At 42.2% G+C, this 27,703-nt stretch overlaps 1 protein-coding gene across 1 annotated transcript in view; it reads right to left on the minus strand.

The window, feature by feature from the left end:
• IRAK3 (interleukin 1 receptor associated kinase 3) overlaps positions 1 to 22,499 on the minus strand; it is a 46,439-nt gene extending 23,940 nt beyond the window's left edge. Inside the window, exons 1-5 of the mRNA XM_080811790.1 lie at positions 22,250 to 22,499; positions 7,836 to 8,018; positions 5,015 to 5,079; positions 4,337 to 4,391; positions 2,937 to 3,088 (exon numbers count right to left, since the gene is read on the minus strand). Coding sequence (XP_080667916.1) covers positions 2,937 to 3,088; positions 4,337 to 4,391; positions 5,015 to 5,079; positions 7,836 to 8,018; positions 22,250 to 22,403 — 609 coding nt within the window. The 5' untranslated portion in view covers positions 22,404 to 22,499. The remainder of the gene's footprint in view (positions 1 to 2,936; positions 3,089 to 4,336; positions 4,392 to 5,014; positions 5,080 to 7,835; positions 8,019 to 22,249) is intronic.
• Between the last annotated feature and the right edge of the window lie 5,204 nt (positions 22,500 to 27,703).

Below are 27,703 nucleotides of genomic sequence, written 5' to 3' on the forward strand. Positions count from 1 at the left end.
AGAATTTACATTTTAAAAAGCCATTGTCCCGGGAGCCAGGTGGATTGGGTCTTGATCCTATTTCCAACACTCAATATTTGTGACTTTTTGTCACTTAACATCCTTGAGGTGGTTGTTTTCTTAATCTGAAAAATGAAGGGGTTAGTTTTTTTGTGTTCACGCTAATCTAGCTCTCTTAATGCTCAAAGTTTGGTTTTCTGTGTGTGAGGAACATTGGCTTCCCTGGGAGCTGGTGAGAAATTCTGAAGCTCAGGTCCTGCCCAGGCGTGCTGAATCGGAATCTGCATTGTAGGATCTCCAGGTGATCTGTACACACCCATCTAACACATCTTGTACATTTCCCCACTTCTATCCCTCAAAGACAGGTTACTGAAGTTAATGTCCCAATTTTACAAAACCACATTTCTTTAAAAACAAGTGTTCTGTGGCAAATGTTCTGTTCATTAAATTATCCCATCTTTCCTGATGTGTGTGTAGGACTTTGTACAGTCTTTGGTAACTTTGTCAGCTAGAGATTAGCAGCTAAATTCATGAAAAGGACATACATGCTTCATTCAATTCACCTTAATGAACATTTATTGAGCAACTTCCATGGGTCAGGCCCTGTAAGAGGCTCTAAGGTACAAAGATAAGTGAGACTCTTTCAAGAAGACCATCAAGTCATTGGGAGAGGTGGGTGAAGAAATCAATATTAGGAGATAATGCTATGATGCTGTGTGGGCACGTCAGAGGGTCACCAAAACTATACTGGAAGGCAATCAAGGAAATGAGCGTTGTGGGACAGGAATTCTGGGACAGGAAGCAAAGGAGATCTAAAGGCAATGACATTTCATTCTGAAGCCAGACTCCTTGAAGAAAAAAAAAAAACCAAAACCCAAAAACCTCCCAAAAGGGAGTGTGAGTTGGTGGCAGCTGCAGAGAGAAGAGGAAAGCAGATGGCTGGAGCCTTTGGGGAGTTGGCCTTGGGGCTCAACACTGAAAGAACATACAGATGGGGCGGGGACATGTGGCCCTAGGAAAGAGGCTCCAGTTAGGCCACCTCTAGAGTAACCTCTTGAATGATTTTACCAGTAGATGTTTTCATATCTTTTTAAATTTTTTAAAAGTAGGCTCCATGTCCAACACAGGGATCTGAAGTCATGACCCCAAGATCATGACCTGAGCTGAAATCAAGAGTCAGATCCTCAAGTGACTGAGCCACCCAGATGCCCTGATAGTTTCATTCCTTTATTAGAACGTTCATCTCCTCAGGAATCTTGAGATGCCCATGTAGAATTAGTGGGGTAAAATGCACTTTGGGGAACTGCAAAAATCAGGTTAATAATAAAAGAAAAAGGGGAGCCCATAATCCAAGCTGTAGAGGAGGAATGACTCAGATCCATCCTCTCCCCTACTTCCCCAGCCCTATCTGACTGGTCATGAGATTTGGTCCATTTCACTTCAGCTCTTAGACACACCTTCTCCTTGCCTCTGCCTGGCTCCGCAGCCCTGGGTCTCAACACTGGCTGCACATCTGAACCATGGGGGGTGGGGGGAGCTTTTCACCAATGCTGATGCCTGCCACCGTCCCCAGTACTCTGACCTAACCTGAGGCCGCTCATTCAGAAAGCTCCCAAGGTGCCTCTGCTATAGGGTTGAAGACATTGGCTTAAGCCCCATTCGTGTCTTCATTACACATCTTAAAAATCCCTCTTTTCTTCATTTCATCTCCCATCTAGCCCTTGTCATCTCTCCTCCAACGCCTCTACCTCCTTCCAGCCCATCATCTAACCTGTAATCTAAGTTTTATTTCAAAAACACAACACGTAGTCCTTTCACTCTCCTACTTAGAAGCAAACCACCCACACACTTGACCGGTCATTCCAGGAGCGCCTGCTGCAAGCTTCCCACCCCCCACGCCAAGCTCTCCTCCACCAAATGATCTGTTATTCGTAAGACGTATGCTGCCACGCACACACCTCCAGGCACCTGCACCTGCTCTTTCTTCCACCCAGAAAGCACCTCCTGTCCCTCGCTGCCTGCCAAAACTCTAGTCATCTTTCAAACTCCAGCTGAAAGGTCACTTCCTTTCACCCACTTTCCCATTTGTGTGTTGCAGAAATGTTTATGTAGTTCCCCTGGGCCAGCCACTCTTCCAGGTGCTGGGTGCGCCCTGGGCTGGCTGTCTCTCCTGGGCTCCCGTGACCTTTTCTACAAATCTCTGCTCAACTACTTTTCACCCTGCAGGTTCACCTTGTCTTTACCTGGCCAGTTGTTTGCCCCAGAAGACTGAGCTCCCTGAGGACAGAATTACGCCTTAGCTGTCCCTGCCCCGCACCCAGCACAGCAAGGGTTTAATAAAGGCTTACTGACCACTGACTAACAGTGGAGATGAAGAGCAGCTCTCTGGGGTGTCCGTTTCCACCCCTATCTCCTCCTGACTCCTGAGTTTGACTCCCCAATACCCTTTCTGCTTTACTGCCCGTGGCCACTCAGCTTTCTCCTAAGTTCCTACTCTGATCATTGCCTCGCTCCTCCTACCTGACATCTCCTTCTTCCAGCCCTCCTGAACTGTGATACATGACGATTTATAAATACCAGCCTGTGCCTTAACCTGGGAAGCTACCTGGAGCAGACACTGCCCGTCCTAAAAAGAACAAGAGAACCAGAGCAGACCAACACAAAGGGCCAACGGTCCTGGCAAGACTTTTCAGTAAAGTCCCCCTCCTTCGACACATCTGGGGATGGGAAGAATTTCCCTTCCACATTCCTGTGAGACAGGCATTCATTTCACAGTCTTTTCTCCAGTCACCTGAGCTCATATATCTTCTTTCCATTTATGAAACTTTATTTTCAAATATACCTCCTTTCAATGTTGATGAAAAGTGACACATTCTAGTATGAAATATGAGCAAATAAATGGAATGGGTATCCTGGGATAGTAATTCTTTCCATACCTGTTTAAATAATTTAATGGCATAGGTTCGGTTTTGGATCTCTGCTCTGTAGACCTCAAAAATCTCCCCTTCTCCAATTAGGAAGTCTTTGTGGAAATTTTTGGTTCCATCGCTGATGTCTTGAAAGCTGATGGAGGATTTAAACAATATTCCTTAGGAAGGGAAGGAGGGAGAAGAGAAGTTACTTTTTCTCTTCTTAAGAATCAATGCCGCCAGTATAAAGAACCAGGACTTCCATACTAGAAATACATCAGAGCCCAACAGAGAGCCAGCAGGGCAAGGCCCAGGAACCGAAACTGAAGCCCACCATGTGCTCTCTGCCCATTTACTCGGGTCTGGCACCCACCATTCCGGACAGCAAATGGCTTTTTAGATATCTCAACAATAGCACTGTGATTCTCTCACCCCTCCAAAGAGGTCACCCAAAGAACTTAGTTGGGGAAAGTTTTCCAAGATTTGATTTCTTTGTCATTAGATCAATGGTTTGCTTTTGATTCACTATGAACCCAAAACCATGACGAAAAAAAACCCCAAAAACCATAGAAGTGGAAATTTTGTTATGACTAAACAATTTTCTCCAAGCATGACTGATGGAAACATTTTTCATGAACCAAATCCTCTCTCTTCCTAACTTACTTCCTCGAGTAAATTAGGAAGATGTTTCAGCTTTTCAAAAAATCCTCTAAAGTAGAGATTGGGAGAAAATATTTAAAAGGTAATCAAATACATATCTAAAGGGAAAATCTTAGCTAAATCCTTTGGGGCCCAATTTTGGCTCTATTTCCACATTTGATGTTTGATTTAGATCTTACTATTAAATCTTAAAGAAGCAAAACCTTATCCAACTTTACTAATTCTCTTGTGAACCAAAGAATGGATGCAGATCTAGTGGTAAAAGATGAGGCAAAGAGCCTTAACTAGCCATTAAAGTTTATCAGAATGATTCTCCCTGATAATACAGTAATAAAGTTGATAAGGAAAATAACGGGATTTTCATAGTGACCTTCAGCATTGCTCTACAGACGTCTCTAAAGATCTCTGCAAGGGCTATGGAAATCTCTAAAACTATACTGAACACAGTATAATTTTTAAATGTTTTCCAATGACACATAAAAATGCAAATTTCACTAATGGAAAATATGAAACCCCTTTAAGGGAAGAGACCACCATTATGTTACCCATTGGCCAACGGATTTTTTAAATATCACCATAATATATCACCCATCAGAGTTCTATGTCAGTCAAAACTGCAAGTATTTCAATATCCATGAAAATTTTACCCTAAACCTGCATATTAATGAATAGTCAATAGGTTTATTGGTTATTTCTCCCTGTAAGTTAACTTAAAGCAAAACATGATTTAAAGTAAAAAAAAAAAAAAAAAAATTTTTTTTTTTTACCTTTTTCATTATGTTCAGGAATAAGAACATTATCCACTGTGACATGGGCTGTTTCCTAAGAGAGGAAATACATACTGAAGTAATTCCATTTCATAAGTCTAGAAAGAACAGGATCTTAACAGAAATCCAAAGCTCCCCCTGGACTATACAGTGCAATAGAGTAGAATCTAATTTAGAAGAAAGCTAGTGGAAAGCAAAGTTACTTTATTTAATCCAATAGTATTCATTGCCATATACAGTTAAGCCTTCCATACCACTGCAAAAACTCAATGTCATGGTTATAGTCAATTTTAAATGACTTTTAATGCTATAAAAAATGATTACTGCCAATTTATTTGCTCCAATAAAAACCAACAGCAACATACAAAATGCCAACTAAAAGAGGAAAATTAAAAACTGAATTAAGACAAATGCATAGCTCACGGCGCTCTGAATAGTTCCAAGCCTCATCTATGACAGATCACCATAAGGAGAAAGCTTTTCACTCTTCAAACATTCACAAATCTCTAATTTCCTCAATCTCCAACTAAACAAAGAGTAATGAGAGAACTAAGGCTTTTCTGGTTTTAGAAAAGTTCCTGCAAATCCAGCCTTTTTCTGCCTGACAATTTCATTTCCCATGCTCAATTACACATGCAACCGAGTTCAAGGTTCATTATCTATGCACATACACTCTACCTTGGGCAACATGTTTGGAAATCCATCTCCCTGATGCCTCTGTTCTGAAGGATTCAAGGCTGCTCCTGAAAGAGAAATAAGGGGAGCTAGATGCAGAAAAAATTTATGTCTCTAATAAGCAGGGTTTTTTTTTTCTTTCTTAGGCAGTAAAAATAAACACCTTCCTAGTAATGTTAATTTCTAAAGCTCAGTTTCATTCTCTTTGAACGGTAACAAGTATGTATACGTGAATGTCTTTCTAAGGATCAAATATGATACAAACATGCTTTTGTTCACTTAACACACAAAGACCTACCTTAAATTATTGTTAGACATCATTAAATATATTAGAGCATAAAGCAGAAAACGGAAAGGAAAAAGCAACACTGTATCAGCTTTTTGCCCATATATTTTAAAGTTTTACAATCATGGGATTTTATCTCCTGAGATTAGTTTATATTTTATCCCGTCTTATGCCTTAAGGTGTTAGAGGTGTGCGCGTGTGTGCGTGCGTGCACACATGCATGTGTTCAACCACAAATACCTACCACCCCCTCCCGAATACACACTGTAACTTTTGTTTTGTCTGAATTGAGGCAGTCTATGTAGCTTCCTACGAAAGATGAAAACTCTGAAATATTTCGCTGTCACATCTGACATTTTTATTTAGACTTCAGAAAATTTTTATTTCATCTAGTTTTTCTTAGATTGTATTCTAGTGTTTTCAAAATTATTTTGCTTAGAAGACTGGCAACAAAATGTAATCAGTTAATAACAGACTTCTTGAGCAAACTATAAACCAAATAGACCCAGCAGACATTCTCTAGAACATTTCATCCAGAAGAATATACACATATTTCACAAGTGTACATTGAACAAACCCCAGGATAGACTGTATCCTGTGCAATAAAATGAGCCTCAATAGATTTGGAAGGATTGAAATCATACAAAGCATATTCTCCGACCATGAAGGATGTAAATAGAAATTCATAACAGAAGGAAATTTGGGAAATTCACAAATACATGAAAATTAAACAACAAATCCATAAGCAACCAATGAGTTCAGGAAGAAATCACAAGGGAAATTAGAAAATACTTTGAGATAAATGAAAATGAAAACAAAACTTATGGGACGTAGCAGAAGCAGTACTTAAAGGGAAATTTGTAGCTGTAAATGTCTATCTTAAAAAAGAAGAAAAATCTTAAATCCATAACCTGAATTTTCACCTTAAGGAACTAGAAAAAAAAGAGTAAGCTAAACCGAAGGAAGCAGAAGGAAAGAAAGAATTAAGATTACAGTGGAAATAAATGAAATAGACAACAAAAACAAAAGAGAAAATCAATGCAACCAAAGTGGTTCTTTGGAATTATCACAAAATTGACAATCCTCTAGATAGACTAACCAAGAAAGAAAGAAAGAGATTCAAACTGCTAAAACCAAAAACAAAAGAGGAGACACAACTACCAACCTCATAGAAATAAAAAGAATTATAAGAGAAGGTGATGAATACCTGTACATAAAAAAAATCAGATAACTGAAATGACAGACAGATTCCTAGAAAGTCACAAACTGCCAAAACTAACTCAAGATGAAACAATCTGAATGGATGTAATGCAAGGAAAGAGACTGAATTAATAATCCATGATTTCCCACAAACAAAAGCACAGGTGAATCCTACCAAACGTTTGAACAAAATTTAACATCGGTTCTTTACAAATTCTTCCAAAATAGAAGAGGAAGTTAACAACACCCAAATCATTCTATGAGACCAAGGACTAAAAATATGTCTGGATGAAAAAGCCAAAAGAATAAGGATGCTGATTCAAAAGAATTTCCAGCCTAAGAGCCCGGAGTCTGTAACGTAAGATCCAAGATCACTCTTGTTGAAGTCAATAAATCTTAAGGGGAATAAACAGAACAGGTGACATTAGAAAATTATTTTATTGATAAAGATGTATGGAAAAAGCTTCATGAGCTTTACTTATCAGGTTGCTCTAAATGGAAGGCAAGACACAGCATCAGAAACAGACAGGAGGGAAAGGTTAGGCCACTGTGAAATGGATAGCAGACAAGTATGGTAGAGTTAGAGGCCATGGCATAAACACAGCAGTAAAGATAAAAGATACATCCCAGGGTTAGTCTGCAGGTATCATCTGTCCTAAAATACAGTGGGTGGGGTGGGGTGGGTGGGGAATGCCTGGGTGGCTTGGTGGGGTAAGCTGCTGACTCTAGGTTTTGGCTCAGGTCCTGGTCTCAGGGTCCTGGAATGGAGCCCTGGGTCCTGCTCTGTGGGGAGTGTGCTCAAGGACTATCTCTCTCCCTCTCTCTCCGTCCCTCTCCCCATTTGTACCTCACACACACATGTGTGTGTGTGAGTGCTCTCTCTCCCTCTGTCTCAAATGAATAAATCTTCAAAAAAAAATAAAATACAGGGAGGAGAACCCAATTATATTTTGAGTTCTAATCATATAATAAAACTAATTATAAAAGTATATTTTACTCAAATATTGTGATTCTGGTTATGATTCAAATAGGTTCAGAGTTTCGGATGGAGAACTGATTCTACATTTTAAAACATATAGTTTCTAAGTAAAAAATTTAAAAAACTGAACAAGTGGTAGAAAGGAATGTGTTGTATAACTTAGGCAATAAGGAAAGAAAATATCACCCAAAAAAAAAAAAAAAAAGTAATAAAAGCCTTTAGAGAAAGCCTCAGGTAAAGAATCAAATGACACAACATGACCAGTCAATGTCTTGAATAAAAGGCAATATTTACATTTAAAAATTACATCGCCTAAAAAATGGACTGAGAGCCACATATAAGAATCAAAAAATGTTTACCATGGTTCACAATCAAATGGATAGCTCGATGATGCCCCATCTCCTGGAGAATCTCTAAAAGGTCTCCGATGGTCTTGTTTTTCTGTGCCCAGGACCAAAGTAATTCTCTTGTTCCACTTTTACCTTGGTCTACATATTTTTCAATGTGGCGAACATCCAGCCAGCTGTTTGAAAGTCGCTCCGCTGTGGAAATTGCAATGGGAAGAACAACAACAACAAAATAATAATAATAATAATAATAATATATATATATATTTTTTTTACTTTGGGATACTTGTTTGGGGGTATTTTATCTATTTATTTCATATTATTTATACTTTTGATTTTGAACTAATTTCAGCATCTACTTCCCACCCAACTTCCTCCCATGTTACCATTTTACATTACCTAGTACAATGTTCAGAACCAGTCATAACTCAATTGCAGACCTTATTTTATGTTCACCAGTTCTTTCTACAAATGTCCTTTTCCTGTTCTATGATTCTACCCAGTTTCCCACAGTGCCATTTGTTGGCACTTCTTAATCCCGATTCCCATGGACTTCAGTCTTTCCTTGTGTTTAAGGACAGCGAAATACTATTACGTCTTCTTCAGTGCATAGTATCAAGAGATTCACGGTGTCCATGTCCTATCACTAGTGATCCTGACTTGCTTGCTTAGTTAAGGTGGTATCTGCCACCTTAATAGGTTTCTCTACTATGACATTACCTTTCCCCCTAAAATTAATAACTATGTTGGGGGAGATACTTTGAGACTCTGGAAATACCCTGTTTCTCCTCACATTTTACCCACAAACCCTTGCATCCACCAGTGGATCGTGTATATCATAATAATTTTTGTGGTGTTTGCTTAATGGCGATCTTTTATTTCCCCTTCCTCCTCCTATGCTAACTATAATTCTTCTACAAGAAAGTGCTCTCCACTCTCCCCCATTTAATGAACATATTTAAATCAGTAGGGACTCATGAATGTTTATTTTATTCTATAGATTAAAATCCAGTATTATTATTATTGACTTTGGTGCCACAATTATTCCAGCTCTGTCCATTCAGGTTGGTTGCCATGTTCTTCTGGTAGCCGCATGGTTTCTGGAACACTTCCTTATTTTCTGACCCTATGAGATGCTCCAGGCTCATTCTGCATTTCCCCCACCCCAGCCCTGGAATTGATTGCCTTTCCCAGGAGTCCTGGTTGCTTTTATTAGATAATGTATTTAGAGGACAAGATGTAGGTGCTAGATGCTTTCGTGACTGCCAGAGTTCCGTTGCTTCTCTGCGGTCCAAGCAGAGAGAGCTAAGAAACTTAGGTATGCGCATGAGCCCACACACCTCTATTTCTCTGTCTGTACACATCTTGAAAACCATGATTTTATAAGGATACCGGTGATTCTCAATCAATACCACATGGTATATTTTAGCTCTTCCTCATTTGTAACTTTATTCCCAAACAGCAAGAAACTTTGCTCTCATTTTGCTCTCATACGCACCTATTCATCAATGATATTCTTCAAATGTTGCCGTCCTTTTAAAAGACGAACAGGGGCTCAGATGGGAGACGCGTAATAAACTTCCTAGGGAACTATCTGTGTTCTGTCTATTTCAGACTCTGAAGTTTAAAAACAATTTCTTAGGAAGCTCCTACACCAGTTACAGTATTTCAGTCAAGACATCAGAAAGGCAAACATCTTCTGATCCAATATGGCATCCCTTCTCCCCACATTTTCAGTCCTTCCACCTTTTGCTGGGTCCTTCTATTTCCTCTAATTTTATGTTTTTGCTGAGAGTATAAGTAAATCCTGAAAGTTGACAGAGATCACAATATGAAATCATAACTTCCCCTCTTTCTGTGAACCCAAAATTGACGTGGTAAATATTACCAGTGCCCACCAACATTTCCCATCCTCTACCCCACTAGAGAGGAAGGATTAGGTCTTGGGTTAGTTAGCTTGGGTCCCGGCTTGGGTGAGTTATGCCTGTGTATCTCTTTCAGCCAGAAACACAGAAGAGCCAGGGCACAACGCACCAGGCTCCCATTCCTACCACAGCAATGGCAGAGCCACATGCCAATATGGGAGAGCCTCAGGATCAAAGCAGCCTGGAATGTTGGGCCAACACATGGAGGCCTGGACCCTCAGCCCTCTTCCCACGAGCAAAAGGCACACTCTATCATGTTAACCACTGAGTGATTTTAGTGGTGATTTTCCTGCAGTCTCACTTGGGTCCACCCTGATGAATACACACAAAGTTTTATCTTGGGTGTTCTGTTACTTCAGTCATGTCTTGCATCAGAGAAGAGTGAGAGGAAGTGGCAGCTTTTGTGACTACATGTCAAAGGATCATAAAGTTGAGACATTCCATATGAACGCATGCTTAGGCTGCATCGGAAAAAACAGCTACAATAAATTATCTGACATCATTAAGTTGGAATGTCTTTGCCTTTCTTCCATATTTTAAGTTCTGGCAAGAATATTTTTATTATTTCTTTCTTAGAAGAGATGATGTCTCATCAAGAGACAAGGACTATCAAAATGTCCATATATATTTTAGATAGCTTATTACTAAAAAAAAAAAAAAAAAAAAATGGAAGGGGACCTTCAAAGCAAGAATATTTGGCAAGACATAGTAACTATTTTAATGCATTTCTTTGATGACGTAGTCTGCCTATTTGGTTGTGGCACAATTTTCATAAACACTTTATTTAACTATTCTTAGAAGCTCTTAGGGGAAATAGTGCAAATCAGTATAGTTTGTTAAAAAGAAAACCACGGGCCCCAAAGGGCATCACTTAGGTTAAGTCACCAAACAGGGCTTGATATCTAATCTAACGGGAGTTTCAACCTCCCCCAGAAATATAAATTGTAGTCAGTCCGAAATCTTCTCATCAGGGGCAATGAAGTAATCTGTTACGTGGGCCCTCTCTATCCCCAAAGGAAGATGAGGTCATCTTCATGATAAGAAACTTTGTTCTTCTCCTTAAGGGAAAGTGATCTTGCCAGGACCAATCCTTTTCTTTTGCTAATAACTTTCTTGACCCACCATCTATCCTATAGAAACCTTCCATCTTGTACAACTCCCTGAACTTCCCTGTTTGCTAGATGGGATACAGATTGATTCATGAATCATTAAAGAAAGCCAATTAGATCTTCAGATTTACTTGGTTGAATTTCATTTTTTTTTTAACAAGTTGGAACATTGGTTTGATGTGCTAGCAGTACAGTAACTGCATACATCAAGTGTGAGTAGAGGGGCGCCTGGGTGGTTCAGTCAGTTGAGTGCCTGGCTCTTGATTTCAGCTCAGGTCACGATCTCAGGGTCATGAGATTGTACCCCATGTTGGGCTCCATGCTCAGTGTGGAGTCTGCTTGGGATTCTCTCTCTCCCTCTGGCCCTCCCCCATGCTCATGCATTTTCTCTCTCTCTCTCAAATATATAAGTAAATCTTTAAAAAAAAAAAGAAAGAGAAAAAGGAAAAGAAAAGAAAAAGAAAAAGAAAGCATGTGTGAAGTAAGAAGAGGGTTCCCTAACTAAAGATGGAGGCATCCTGGGGGCACCTGGCTGGGTCTGTCAGTGGAGCCTGGGACTCTTGATCTTAGGGTGGTGTGTTCAAGCCCGACGTTGGGTATAGAGATTACTTAAGAATAAAATCTTATAAAATCTTAGAAAGAAAAAAAAAAAAGATGAGGCCATCATGGAAGGCTTCTTACAGGAGTGGTTTCTGGAGCATGAGCCAAGTTTAAAACTGTAAGTCTTTCTAAAGAGAGGCCAATTCTCAAGGAATTATTAGATGGAATATCCTACACAGGGGAGGAAAAAGAAAATCACTGGACTTTCAGTTGGAAAACAAGATAAAAGAATGAACTCTGAGGTTATATTGTCTTCAGAAGAGAAAAGTCACCAGTCAAGACCAAGGACCCTGTGGCCTCTGGATATATGCATGAAAATGTGGGTTTAGTGGTGGCTCTGCCATTGACCTATGGTGCAACTCCAGGCAAGTCACTGAGCAGTTTCAAACTTGTCATTAATAAATATCCTTTGAAATCCATTTGAAATCCCTCCCAAAACAGACACTAAGTTTCTCTAGTCTGCTGTTTATATGATGACCTTAAAATACCCCCAGTGTTTAGAATACTTCCCAGTCTCCAAATTAACATGCCAACAGGGGAACACTAAATATCAAATTTCAGCAAAGTGAAAGTTTAGGTTTCTATTTTTTCTATTAGTAAATTAATTGGCTAATATTTATAGAGTATTAGGCATAAAATAGGCATAATGAACTCTATCAGTTATTATATTATGCAACATACAATAGGCTTTAAAAAAAAAAACAAAACAGCTTCCTCTGGGGGCACCTGGCTGGCTTGGTCAGAAGAGCATGTGACACTTGATCTCAGGATTTGTGAGTTCAAGCCCCACAATGGGTGTAGAGGTCACTAAAAAAAAAAAAAATAAATAAACTTAAAAAAAAAAAAAACAGTTCCCACTCCACTTTGAATCTTTGGCATAAGACATGACATGACTTTGGGATAGACAGGAGGAGAGAGGACACCCTTGTGGAGTCCCACAGTTAGGGAGGAGTGTGAGGGAGTGACACGTACCCCAATAATGGGTCCGTGATTAAAGGAGCAAGACTGATACAAAGCGAAGGTCAAGCAAAGCCTTATTTTGCACCAAGTATCAGGAATCAAACCGATGGTCAAACAGACCAGTCGGGGACGCCCCTTACAGAGGATGACCCCTCCCTGCTTTCCAGACTAACTTTTATAGAGCAAAGGCCATGTGGTTGGGCCTGGCCACACACAGGTGGCCAATGAGATTGTAACACACACAAGAAACTCCACAGTGATGCTAGGTGACCAATTGAATTACAATTTACCCTAGTAGACATTTGAACCAGCCTATCACCTAGTTCAGCATTGGCGACCAAAAGGTGCCCAAAGGGCGGGGCCCATACTCCTTGGTAGCTAGGAGACAGTATGCGCCCCCACTGATTGAATACCTCCACCTGGCCTGACCCACCCTTGCATTTGGACTTTGTTACTTGGGACTGGTTTCCCGGACTTGCTTTTAAATAAGTTCCCCTGGGGGGTGGAGGGCAAGTTCAATTTAAGTTTTACAACAAAATGGCAGTTCAACCGGGGTGGGGCCGCTCTGGCTGAATAGGACCTTACACTTACAACTGCCAAGGAGATCTGGAGTTAACTTTTCAAGTCAGATTTCCCACATAATTCTATTCCCATTTTTAACTTTCTGAATTTCCCTTTTAAAAGGGCAAAAGGCCACGGTCTGGGCCCTTTCATCTTGTTACTTGAGGCACCACAGATGCCAAGAGAGCTGAGGTTTGGGTTTCCTAACACTGACCAGGGTCAGAGGGTTCTGGGTTTGCCCCAGGTCTATATAAAGCAAGGTGTTTTTCTTTCTTTCTTTCTTTTTTAAGATTTTATTTATTTATTTGACAGAGAGAGAAATCACAACTAGGCAGAGAGGCAGGCAGAGAGAGAGGGGGAAGCAGGCTCCCTGCTCAGCAGGGAGCCCAATACAGGGCTCTATCCCAGGACCCTGAGATCATGACCTGAGCCAAAGGCAGAGGCTTAACCCACTGAGCCACCCAGGCACCCTGCAAAGTGTTTTCCAATAGTACTAGTTCACCATGTAAAACTGATACAGGCTCAGTTGAAACGGATACTGCATGTATGGGGTTACTTCCAGGATGAGACATGAAATACATTTTCTCTTTCTCTAACTGGGGATTCACAGTGCAATCTTAATAGGTTTTCTTCAACAATGATGCATTCTGCACAGAAACACCACGACACAGCATTATTTAGCATCCATAAAATGTATAGTTCATTTGGAACAGATTCTAGAAAACAAGAGCTTCAGAGTGATGGGACAGGAATGCAGACTCTTGACAAGTTAGTTATATCCTTCAGTATTCATGGTTTTCTCTAATCTTCCTTGTTTTCTTCCAGAACACAGAACTTTGTTTATTCACAGTACTAAACAAAAAGTAAACTTCTCAACGACTAATTGCGTTGGTAAACTCGAGCATTCTAAAGGAAAAGATAAATTAAGAAAAATATGCTGCAGTTAAGCATTGTTTAAAACATTGGGGGTTTTTTGTTTTTGTTTTTGTTTTTTATTTAGAGATTTTATTTATTTATTTGACATACAGAGATCACAAGTAGGCAGAGAGGCAGGCAGAGAGAGAGGGGGAAGCAGGCTTCCTGATGAGCAGAGAGCCTGATGTGGGGTTCGATCCCAGGACCCTGGGATCGTGACCTGAGCCAAAGGTAGAGGCTTTAACCCCCTAAGCCACCGAGGCACCCCAAAACATTGTTTTTTGGAAGGCAAATCTTTCATTTGAAAGGCATCTTGGCAGAACAGAAGCCAAAAAGTCCACCTGAAAAGTTCAGAGATTAGTTTACCTGAAGACATGATTGCTTAATAATCATTTAATGTTCAAAGTTCCTTTCGGGCTTTGTTTTGAGAGGGCAGAACTATATAGGTGGTGCTAACCTCTGGGGAATTCAACTGCAGAAATCCCTTCATATGCAAATAGCTCTCTGAAGGGGTTTTTTAGAATAACGCAACACACCCTTGTTTGGAATCTGTATTTGCATAAAACCCCATGCCAAAACCCCTAGTAAGTTAAGACTGCACAGTTTGTTTTGAAATAACATGATGGGAAAAGGAAAAGATGCCTCTGTTCTTTCTTTCTACAAAGCACACAACACAGGCCTTCTATTTATTCATTCATTCATTTATTTATGATTTTATTTATTTGAGAGAGAGAGAGAGTGTGTGTGTGTCAAGCAGGAGGAGGAGCATGGGGAGAGGGAAAAGCAGACACCCCACCGAGCAGAGAGCCTGGCACAGTGCTCAATGCAGAGCTCAGTCCTCCGACTCCGGAATCATGACCTGAGCAGACGCTTAACCGACTGAGCCACCCAGGTGCCCCAAGGCCGCCTTCTTTAAAAGAACACACAACTGAAGATATTTTTAATTGCAAAAGAAGTCAAACAGAAGTCAAATGTGTAAGTTGGCTCAACTCCTCTTACCAGACTACCGCCATAACACCCACCAGCTAATAAATTTTATGAGAAGTAATTCTGAGCCATACTTAAGCTTATGTTTACTTTTTACCCATACTTGAGCAGGACTTATTTTCCATGGCAGGGCTGTGCGTGATTTCTCAGGTATCCTTCCATGTGCCCTGCTCCCTCAAGCCCAGATTCAGGTACGCACGTAACATTAACTACCTCTGGGAAACAATTTAAGAACAGTTCACCCTCAACACCAGCGTTTCAGGCTAAAGCTCAGAAGCTGTGTGATTCCATACCTGGGTAATGATTGATACTGTTTCCCCACACTTTCTTCCTTTGTTCAACTTTTTTATAGAATCTGTATAGGCCTACTGCCTATACAAATTGGCAAAATCAAATTGGAAAATCTCGACAAGCAGGGACCACAACTTGTATCTAGTACAGTGCTTTGTTTAATACTCTTCGCCACGAACTTTGGATGTTTAGCAGGCATCTGTTCATCATTCATTCAATCACATATATTTACAGAATGCCTACGCTGTGCTAGGTACAATTTTAGATGCTAGAGGAGTAAGCAGGAAACAAGGCAAACAAAACACCTTTTGCCCCCTTGAAGCGTGTATCTAGATGGGCAAAAAACAAATGAAGAGAGATAAAGTGTTTGAGTGACAATAAGTGATGTGAAGACAAACGAAGCAGGAAAAGGAGCATAAGGACCACAGGGTGTCAATTTTTATAAAGTGGTCACAGTAGATATAGCTAAAAATACAAAGGAAGCGAAGAAATAAGCCTCAGGGTTACCTGCAGGAAAAATGTTCCTGGCGTGTGCCAGGAGAGGCCAATGCAGTTGGCATGGGGCAAACAAGAAGGAAGGGAGAAAAGCCATGTAGGACTTTGGGGTTTACTGTGAGATGGGAAGCTACTGAAGGGTTCTGAATAGGACAATGACCTTAGCTCACTGGCTGCTGGCTGAAAAGTAACTCCAGGAGGCCAAGGGCAGTAGCAGGGAGCCCAGTTAAGAGGCTGCTGAAAGGGGTGCCTGGGTGGCTCAGTTGGTCCTTAAGCATCTGCCTTCGGCTCAGGTCATGATCCTAGGATTCTGGGATCGAGCCCTGCATCTGCCTACTTGCTCAGCAGGGAGCCTGCTTCTCCCTCTGCTGCTCTCTCCCTCCTTCCCTCTCTCTCTCTCTCTCTGTGTCAAATAAATAAATAAAAAATCTTTAAAAGAGGCTCCTGGCATTATTCAGTGGGACCTGATGGCGGTTTGGACCAGGCTGGTGGTGGCAGCAGTCCTAAGAAACAGTCGGATTATTAGATAGAGACTGAAGGCAGAGTTAACAACATAGACTTAGAGACATGAATGTGGTTTGGCGAGAAAGCAAGAAGTCCAAGAAGACCAGTATTTTTGGCCTGAACAAGTGAAGGATGGGGTTGCCATTAGCCAAGATGGGGAAAAACTCTGGTGGAGGGAAGCCTTTCTGGGCTGTTATGTTGGAGACGTCTGTCAAGTAGGCAAATAGAAGAGATGGTGCTGATGTCGGAGAGGGAGATGCAGGCTAGACACGGGGCAGTTATTAACATATGGATGGAACCGACAAGATCGTGGGTATGGTAGATACATAGGTCTGTGGACTAATCCCACGGGTACTCGGGGAGGTCAGAGAGATAAAGAGGAACCTGCAAGATGAGAAGAAAATAAACAGTGTAAGTTCTAGAAGTAAAGAAAGTGCCTCGAGGAGGAAGGAAGTGTATCAAATAAGAGGAAACTGAGAACTGACATTGGCTTTAGCCACTGTGACTTGGATGAGAGGTTTTTTTTTTTTAGTTGTTTTTTTTTTAAAGATTTTATTTATTTATTTGATAGAGAGTGAGAGAGAGAATGACAGGGGAGAAGGTCAGAGGGAGAAGCAGACTCCTCATGGAGCCGGGAGCCCGATGCGGAACCTGATCCTGGGACTCTGGGATCACGACCTGAGCCGAAGGCAGTTGCTCAACCAACCGAGCCACCCAGGCACCCCAGGATGAGAGGTATTTTAATGGAAGAGTGGGGGTGAAAGCCAGATTGGAGAAGGTTCCAGGGAGATTGGAGGGCCTGGAATATAAGTAGCCCTTTTACAGAATTTCACCTTAAAGGGAACAGAGAAATGGGGTGGTAACTTAAGACTAAAAATAAGATCTAGAAAGAACACTGTAAGATGGGAGAAATTCCATGGTCGTCAAAAGAACACAGGCTCCACTCCACTTTCAAGGAGGGGAAGCATCACTCCTCATTCCTTAAGTGTAGGCTGCACTTAGTGACTTTCTTCCAAAGAGTTTGTGAAGAGGGGAAGAGAGAGAGTATCAGCAAAGCAAATCGATGGATATGACCTCAACTCTGGTTAATGTCAACAGGGGTAAGTCATGTAAATAGTGGGTATCCCTGATATGATGTCCTGAAAATGGTACTTTACCTCTGCAGTCTGCCTCTCAAAAATCTGTTTTTTAAATTTTTTTAAAAAAGATTCCACTCATACATTTGTCTCAGAAAGAGAGAGCGAGCGTGTGACCACAGAAGCGGGGTGGGGGGAGGTGGCAGGCAGCGGAAACAGGCTCCCCACTGAGCAGGGAGCCTGATGCGGGACACAGCACCTTGGGAATCATGACCTGAGCCAATAGCAGACGCTTAGCTAACTGAGCCACCCACATGCCCCTGCCTTTCAGAAATCCGTAATCTCAGTCTAATCACGAGTAAAACATCAGTAAAATCTTGGTCAAATGACATTCTACAAAATGGTAGGCCAGTACTGACCAGTATTCCTCAGAACCCTCAAGGTCACCAAAAACTAGATAAGTCTGAGACAGGATCACAGTGAAGAGGGGCCTGAGGATACATGATGACTAAATGTAATCTCGGATGGGATCCTGGGAGAGAGAAGGGGGGTTAGGAAAAAAATGAAGGAAATCTGAATAAAATATTGACTTTGATAATAATAATACACTGATATTGTAACAATTGTGCCACACTAATGTAAAATGTGAATAACAGGGGAACTGGATGCAGAGTATATGCGGAAGATACAAAAGATGAGAATTTTTTGTACAATCTCCTAAAGTTTTCTGTAAATTTAAAACTGTTCTAAATAATAAAATCAATCTAAACATTTTTTTTTTTTAAAGAACGTAGGCTCTGGAGTCTGACCATCTGATTAGAATCCTAGTCTGCACTTTACTAGACCGTGACTTAAGTTACTTAAATTCTCTGAGAGTCAGTTTCCTTACCTATGAAGTGGAAATAGGAAAAATACCTACTTCACAGAATTTTCATGACAAATGACATAATCCACATGAAGTGCTTAGCAGAGAGTGTCTGAGAGCAAGCCCTGGATAGATAGCAGCTTTTATTATTATTATGACTATTATTTTGATTCTTTATTGAATACTCAAAGACATATTTAATGTGATTTTATACTTAATTTGCTTTAAAGTGGTTAATAATAATTTCTATGATAATTTCATTTCTCTTTTTCAGAGGGAAAAAAACTGAATACAACCCATTCCAGATTACCTGTAAAAGGGTTTCTTTCCCAGGGTATCACAAGTGTTGAAACGGGTCATGGTGTGCACTGCTCCAAACAATTTAATTCAAGTACTACCTTATGATAATGTAATGAAATGACTTGTCACCAGAGGCTCTGTTACCACGTCTGGAAGGGAGTATAAGATCAGTAACATTTTCAGCTTGGGCTCCTCCTTTCATTACAAAGCCATAAAATCATCATCGACCAGAGAATGTATTACCTTGTGATTTCCTCTTCTTAATAACCATATGTGACAAAAGGGACTTGAGGAGTAATATGAAGAATATGTTTCAGGATAAAAAAACAATTAAGTGGAGAAGTGAAAGAGTGTGGTAAAATAACTGGTATATTAAGATGCTACTAAAGTAGAGAATTTGGCCAGAGCAATGGCTCCCAAGCCAGGCTGTGCATCAGACTCGCCTCTGCAAAAAACAGAAAGATGCCGGATCCTTAAAGCAACCGCTGAATCAACAGTCTGGGGGTGGGGCCTAGGCATTTCTATCTTATTTATTTATTTATTTGAGAGAGAGAGAGAGACAGAGAGAGCAAGAGAGCACACACTATCTGGAGTGGGGGGTGGTGGGAATGAGAACCAGAGGGACTGGGAGAAGCAGGCTCCATGCTGAGCAGAGAGCCCGATGCAGGGCTCCATCCCAGGACTCTGAGATCATGACCTGAGCTGCAGGCAGATGCTTAACCGACTGAGCCACCCAGGCACTCTGGCATTTGTATCTTTAAAAGATTGCACAGATGATTCCGGTTTGTGAACAACTAGGCTGCCATATGATCTACTTTTGTCAGAGCTGCCTTTGTAAATGTCATCTGATATTCACCATCATCAAGCATCATGATCAGCTTGAGACAGTCTTCCCTATTATATTGCATTGTTTTCTACATGGAATTTTGGACACTGTATCTTCAGGCTCTCTGCTGTCCTGAACATAAAAGGGACTGTGTCCCTGATTCAGTCCTCCAGCACTCTAACCTTCACCCTCTAAGGTCAAGTTTTTCCTCCCCTACCTCTTCCCGTCTTTCTCCTTTTCCCATGCCAATAGGGAAACTCAGCATCTATTTAACATGGGCAGTGCCCTCAACCACCCTGAGCTGAGTCAGGCTTCCCTTCTGGCTGAGCCAATAATTCATGAAGCAGCTGCTCTGTACTAGGTCTCCTTTCAGAGCTATGTAGTCTAGCTATGTGCACAGTAAATTATAGCTAGAGAATCAAGGAACAGACATTTTAGATTCTTCCCCAGTGAAAGAAGATACAAAGGAACAATGGCCAGACTCTATATAAAAATAGAATGGTGACTCACAACATACATTAACCAGTCCAGGATGTCAATCTACTATACACAGTAACTAGTCTGAGAAGTCATATTAGCATCTGTAGCAGCTAGTCCAAGAAGCCAAACGATAATCTCTTTAGCAATCAGTCCCAAATAGTTATGACTCAATTAACAACTGTCAGCTTCCCTGATTTTTGCCCCTGTTTCCAATTCAGGACCTTCCTGAAAGAGCCAAATATGTACCCTAAACAATTCTGCTAGTTAGCCTGTCCATAGCTTCTCCATGCCAACTCCTCCAATAGTGGAAGACCTGAAGCCTTCTCTTTTTTCTACCATAAAGCTTTTCCACTCCTTGCTTGCCTTTGGGTCTCTGTCAAATGCAAGTGATGGTGGCTAACTCCCTTGCTTTGAATAAATAGCTTTTGCTTGTTCTTGGTCTCCACTTATTTCCACAACTAGAAAAATGGGGCTGCATGTTTGAAATGGCTCACTGAATTGTTCTTTCACGGCTGAAATGAGTGTACTTTAGAGAGGCTATTTTAGAGAGTGTACTTTAGAGCGGAAAGAGCAGAGCAGTCAGTACTTGTGAACTTGAGGAAGTCATGGTCTGGAAGAGTAGTGTGGCTGTGGGTAAGGGCACAGGCAGTGGATCCAAACTGCCATGGTTCAAATCCTGGCTCTGCTACTCCTTAGCTGTGTCAGTTTGGGCAAGTGTCACTTAATGAATGTGTACCACGGCTTCCTCATCTATTAACACATTGGTGATGATAATAGCACCTGCCTCAAAGGGCAACTGTTAAGCGCTTTATGAGACAACCCATGTAAAATGTGAGTGTCTGGATTTGAATGCGGAGAGAGAGAGAGATAGAGAGTGTGCGAACGCAGCAATACTGAGCTGGACTTCCTGAAAAGCATCAGTGACATGGGACTGAGAACTAACCACCCCTCCTAGATGGGACATACACTCTTCCATGTTCAGTCTTCATCCTGCTTTACTCATTTATGATAGCTACCTGGCCCCACTGACTACCTGTGGACTGCAACAAAAACATTCTTCTCTCATGAATGTATTCTAGGAAACCAGTGGGTCCTAAAACTGTCCATGTCATCCATTTCCAAAAGATCTGGTGTGGGAAGGATCTTATCCCCCAAATGCATACTCTATGTTTCCCAGAAGTCAAAGAGTCAAGTATTATCTTTTCTGATATTTTTACATAAGGGTCATACATTAAAATTACAGAGCTTATAATATACAAACCGTTTTAATTTTTTTCACTTTTTAGTTTAAATTCCATTAATTAACATAAAATGTATTGTTGGCATCTGAGGTAGAGGTCAGTGATTCATCAGTCTTATATAATACCCAGTGCTTATCATATCATGTCCCCTCCTTAATGTCTTATCACCCAGTTACCCCATCCCCCCACCTCCCTCCCCCCAGCAACCCTGTTTGTTTCCTATGATTAAGAGTCTCTTATGGTTTGTCTCCCTCCCTGATTCCGTCCTTTTTTTTTTTCCTTTCCCTATGATCCTGTTTTGCTTCTTAAATATACCTAGAAGCCCAATGCCACATTCCACAAAGTGTAACCATATTGTTCTTTAACAACAAAACTTTTTTTCTCATAGGTCTTTTGCTAGTCTTGCCTTTTTAAAAAAAGAAGGTGTTTCAGAGAACAAAGGCTAAGTTGTTTTGACATGATTGTGCTTATTTTCAACTAACATTAAATGTGTCACCATGGAAGATCAAATCTGACAAAAGTACCTGTACTTAACACAACAAAGATTTTTTTTTCCTGAATTATTTCCAGTGATCACACTCAAGACTTCCAAAAGGCAGTTGCTCAACTTCCCAATGACTGCACAGAATGGTTTTAAAGCCAACTTTCCAGATGGATATAAAAAGACATCATCTAGCATAAACCTTCATGCCACAGACTGGATAAATAAGCAAGAAATATTAAGAAAACCGGGAGCCACATTGATGACAAATAGTATTTTACGTTAGCATTTCACCTGGAATTTAATTAAGATGGGCACTTGGAAGTGCCCTGAAAACACCAAAGAATCAATTTAAAGGGATAAATGTGTTTTAGTATGAACATTATATTCTAGGGTAATTTTGCCATAAGAAGACATCACATGGGCGATTTAACTTAAAATATTCCGAACCAAGCAAGGCGGGAACAGTTGATAAACATTGGATGGTTTCAGGAGGGTAGCTGCCGCTTAATCCGGCCAAGGGACCCACAGCGTCTTTGAAAGAGAAGAGGGAGCTCGTCTTCGGATCTCAGGGAGTATTGTGTAGTTCCCTGGGCGAGGAACTAGCACTTCGCCCGTGGGAAGCCCCCGCAGGTCCGCTGTCCACGCGGTGCGGGACGGGCGAGGTTGTCCTGCCGCAAGCGCGGCAGGTCGGACTGAGCATGCGTGCCCCGGCCCGGCGCACCCCTCCCCCCGCCCCCCCCCGCCCGCCGCCCGCCGCCCGCCGCCCGCCGCCCGCCGCCCGCCGCAGCCTCCGAGGGCCGCACTCACCGAGGCCGCGCCAGCCCAGCGCGCCGTCGCAGCTGTCCAGCACCGCGCAGAGCTCGCCCAGCAGCGTTGGCGGCAGGTCGAACAGGAGCGTGTGCGCCGTGAGTGCGCCGCGAGCCCCGCAGCTCCTCGCCGTCGCCGCCGCCGTCCAGGCCATGGCTCGGCCGCCGGAGACCAGAGGCCGGTCGGAGGACGGATGCGGAGCCCAGGCCTCTCCGCGCCCGGGAGGTGCGATTACACAACCGCGGAAATCCTGCTTCCACAACGGAGGCCAAGGCGGCAGAACTTGCCGAGCCCCGCAAGGGGCGGGCCCCACATGACGCACGGCGCTGCCCGGCAGCGATGCCCCTGAGGACGGCCGCGGGGTCTCCCTGCCTCTGGGTGGCCCTTGTCACAGGCTTTAAGTTTTGGCCAGCCCTTTGGTTGCTCTGGGTTTGGGGTGCGACGGGAGTGACAGAGCCGAGAGTGAGAGCTGGGGAAAGACCAGGAGGGCAGAACTCACAGAGGGGGGTCTATTACCCCCCCTCCTCCCTGCCGGCCTGGCATGGGCCGGCTCCTGGCGGGATGGACAGAGACCTGCCACCACTTCTTTGAAAAATGCATTTTGATTTACCCTGCCAGGAAGCAACACATGTTTATTGAGGAACAGTTGGAAAACCCAGAAAAACTGGAAGAAGAAAACACTTAGCTGAAGACAACCATTCAAAAGGTTTGGTACATTCTTCCTCCCAACTTTTACTGAAGTTGAAGAGATAAATGTGCATATATGAAGTGATTGTTGGGAAAGACAAAACAAAAACAAAACAACAACAAAAAACAACAGGAAAACAAAAAAGAGAACAAAGCAGAAGAAAATTGTGTTCATTTTTTTTTTTAAGATTTTATTTATTTATTTGACAGAGATCACAATTAAGCAGAGAGAGAGGAGGAAGCAGGCTCCCTGCTGAGCAGAGAGCCCGATATGGGGCTCGATCCCAGGAGTCTGGGATCATGACCCGAGCCAAAGGCAGAGGCTTTAACCCACCGAGCCACCCAGGCGCCCCTGTGTTCGTTTTCTTAATGAGGCTGCCCATTCTCCACATTGCTACTTGGTTTTACTACATCCTTTTCTCCCTGGCCTGCCTGCCGTTCGTTCGTTCGTTCGTTCGTTCTCTCTTTCTTTCTTTCTTTTAGGATTTTATTTATTTATTTGACAGAGAGAGAACACAAGCAGGGGGAGTGGGAGTGGGAGAGGGAGAAGCAGGTGCCCCTCTCCATCCCAGGACCCCGGGATCATGACCTGAGCTGAAGGCAGAGGGTTAACAACTGAGCCACCCAGGCGCCCCCTCCCTGGCCTTTCCTGATAAAACGTTGTTCCACTACTTTTTCCTTCTTCAAAGTGTTTGACAGAGTCGTTTGCTTCCAACAGGGAGTTTAAGTAAAATTGACTATTGTTTTTAAAATATTCTATCGTGTGTGCTGTAATAGCCCATCACAGGCATGATACAAATGTTACTGATAAAAACGGAGATGCGTTGAAAGTGGTGAGAAAAAACTCCCAACCTTAATGATTGTAGAGTGGACAATTGTCATCAACTGAAAAATAGCAACCCTATTTGAAGGCTTTCAGATTTGTACTCTTTGGCAATGGTGCCCCCTAGAGACCAACATTGATGATACACTATCATTTTGTACCCCTACCCCTCTCTGAATTCCCAGGTCGTTCTCAGCTACAGTATACCACAAAATACACTTGAAAATTGGTAAATACAATACTTTTGGGGGAAAGGTTCCTATATCCCTTTGTTCAAATAGCTAAGCTTTTATTGTCGATCCTAACACGCTTAAGAAGCCCTATACCTCTCAAAGGGACTACCTGAGTAAACTGAGCAACAGAGGCAGGGTCCAAGCATTTGACAGCTATTGAGTTGGTGAACTGGTAGAACAGGGGATCCAAACTTAAACTCTCCCACGCAGAGGAACCAGGAATCACTGTCGCCGAGTGAAGCAGTCAACATGGTCTGCTTTTCCAGATCTTCTGACTTAAAGAGAAGCAAGAATTTTATATGGAGGGTGCCTGGGTGGCTCAGTGGGTTAAGGCCTCTGCCTTCTGCTCGGGTCGTGATCCCAGAGTCCTGGGATCGAGTCCCGCGTCGGGCTCTTTGCTCAGCGGGGAGCCTGCTTCCCCTCTCTCTCTGCCTGCCTCTCTGCCTACTTGTGATCTCTGTCTGTCAAATAAATAAATAAAATATTTTTTTAAAAAAAGAATTTTATATGGAAGCCAGATTATGTGAAATCTATATGGATTATATGAAAATTCTTGTATTTTCAGTGTTGGCAGGTAGTATCAGACCATGCTCCCTCCCTATTCCTTAAAACTGCCTTTGACTTTTGAATTTTAAATCACCAGGTTGTATCACTCACGGCTTCGCTGTTGCTGTCATCCACTGCTCTCTTCCACCTTAATTCTGCCCTCTCTGTTTTAGGCTATATAGCTCCTGCTCCCTGCAGTCCTCTCCAATACTAATCCTATCTTAATCTTTGGTGATTTGAAATATTTGTTGGGCAAATGATGATCTTTCCAATACCCTGTCCTCCCAGTTCTTTGACTCTCCTCTCCTCCAGTAATCCTATCTTCTACCCTATTTCAGCCAGTCATGACAATAGATCTTGTCATTATCAATGACCACCCCTTCTGTAATTTCTATTTCATGAATCCACTCTCTGACCACACCTCCTGTCCTTTTAGTGCATTCGTTCTAGTACTCTGACCCCAACAATCCTTCCCCCTTACTGGGATACCAAATCCAAAATCTTGCTACCTCTTCTCTGGCTCTACCCTCTTGATGCCCTTGCTTTTCTCTTTATCCATAAAGTCCACACTCGATTTTTATAATCCCTCTCTTGCATATGCTTTCCATTCTCTCGCTCCTCTCTGGCTTTGTTGAGCTCTCTTGAATCTACCATCCTGATTAGATACAAGTTTCTAATTTTGGGCTGCACACCTGTGTACCAGAATGTAGCTGGGAGTGGGGTGGGGAATAAAAACCTGTTGATTGGACTTAATTTAAAATCAAAACCATGACTTTCAAATGGGTCCTTTATGCTGCTGGGCTGTCACACTACGTGCCTTTAGTACATTTACTCTGCTGGTCCCCTTGACAACTGTTTTATGCCTTCTCTTTTCTCAACTCCCATTACCCTCTCCTCCATCCTTGTGCTCAGCTGATGATCTTGAGAATATTTATTAAGAGTACTGATGTATCGGGAAAAAAAAAAAAACTTCCACAGAATCTCAGCATCACATCTATCTACCTACCCGTATCTGAACAGATATACATGCCTCCCTCCTTTTCTATAGGTAGATTATGTAGGTTCCTATGTGAATCTGATCCCTTCACCTGTGCACTAGATCTGATCTCCTTCTTGCCTCCTCCTCAAAGACATCAAGGGCAGTGTTTTTCAGTCTCAGCTACATCATCAATTTCTCACTCTTTACCATATCAATTCTATTGGCATACAAATACGATGTTATTTTTTCCACTTTAAAATAAACTAAAAAACGATTTGATGCCATTTCCCCTACTTTGATGCCATAATTATTACCCCCCCCCCATTTCTTTGCTCCTTTTCGTAGTAAAGGGTTGAATATTCCACTGTCTCCCAACTTTTCTTCTGTTATCTTCTCTTAAGCCAACTCTAGAGCCACCCCTCCTACTTTACTCCACTGAAACTGCTCTCAGGGTCATCTATGTCCACATCATTGCTGAATATAACAGTTTTTAGGTCTCATCTTATTTGACCTCTCAGTAGTTTTTGACACAGGTGATCGCCTCCCTCCTTCTGTGACACTTTGTCTTCCAAATTGTCTTACATTTTAACTTATTTCACTGGTCATCTTCCCTTGATGTCCTTTCTCTTCTCCCTTAACTTAATGCTGGAGTGCCTCAGGGTTCAGTTCATAGTTCTCTCCATGTACACCCACTCCCTTGATGATCTCAACCAGTTTCAAGACTCTAAATACCATCCACCTACCAAGGACTGCCAAATGCATATGGTTAGCTCCGACTTCTCCCTTCAACTTCAGACTTGTCCAAAAGTGAACCCTTGATCATGCCTCCTGAATCTGCTCTTCGACGTTCTTCCCCATTCAAGTCACTCTTGCTTCCAGTTGCTTGAACCAAAAACTAGAGTCATTCTAGGCTCCTCTATTTTTTCCCCAGCCCATGTTCAATCCACCAGCAAACCCTGTTGACTATTCAAAATATAGTTAAAATCATACTTTTCTCCATCTCCGCTACTGCCACCCTGGTTTGAGCCATCATCGTATCTTGCCTGCTTTGCTACAGTTGTCTTAGAACTAAAGCAGCTTCCACTGTTGCTTCCTATAGACTTTCCTCAACACTGCAGCCAGATTCATCCTTTTAAATCAAATCTGATTATGTCTCTCATCTGCTTAGAAGCCAACAATGGCTTCTAATTTCAGTCAGAATAAAAGTCAAACTCTTTATCCGATCTGCATTCATTCTCCCTCTCCCACTCCACTGTTACCCTCTGATCTTGTTCCCTTGTTCATCCTGCATAACCACACTGCCTCTTTGCTGGTCCTTGAACACACCAGGCAGAGTCCCACATTAAAGCCTGCACTTGCTGTTCCCTTGCCTGGGATGCTCTTCCCATCTTGCTACAGTCTTCCCTGACCTCCATATTTAAAACTGCAGTGGCCCATGCACTGAGAGTCAGGCTGGCATGTGACTGGAACTGGCAATAATATATGGCTTGGGGGACCAAATATCATTGAGATTTCTCCCTCTCTCTGAATCTGAATAAGAACGTGCAGCAGCTTTGGTCATCTCTGGAACCATTTTGTAACCACATGGATATAACTACTAGAATGAAGTGAGCCCTGGGGATGGTCTCGTGAGAGAGAAAACCAGATCCTTCATAATGGCATTAAGCAGCTCTTTTGTTCTAGAGAATGTCCTGCTTCTGGACTTAAAATTATATCACACAAATTCCTTATAAGCCAGTTTTTAAACTGGGAATCTTGTAATTCACATACAAATGCATCCTAATGGATACACCAAACAGACATGTGGTGATAGTTCTTGGTTTGTTGTTGATGGCCTGTAAGAGTATGGGAAGGAAACTAACCTCTGTCCAAAACTGGAGTTCAGATCTACACAGCTCTATCTCTGGAATGTCAGATGGGTATGGAAACTGCATTGTAGAGACAGCTGTGTCCCTGGGAGAAAATAAGTGTTAGTAGAGAATGGTCCTGGCAGCATGGATGGAAGCAGTATGAAGTTCTAGAGGCACATGAGACTGCACTGAAAATCCATGCAGACCCAGACCAGCCCTGCACCCCATGCACCCACTCCCAGCATACATGCTTCTGGCAAGGACGTGGCTGTGCTTAACCCTCAAACACTCTCACTATGTTTTTTACCCTCCTAACCCCACCCCCAATTTCAGATG

This window comes from Martes martes (genome assembly GCF_963455335.1).
Source record: "Martes martes genome assembly, chromosome: 8".
NCBI classification, from domain to species: domain Eukaryota; kingdom Metazoa; phylum Chordata; class Mammalia; order Carnivora; family Mustelidae; genus Martes; species Martes martes.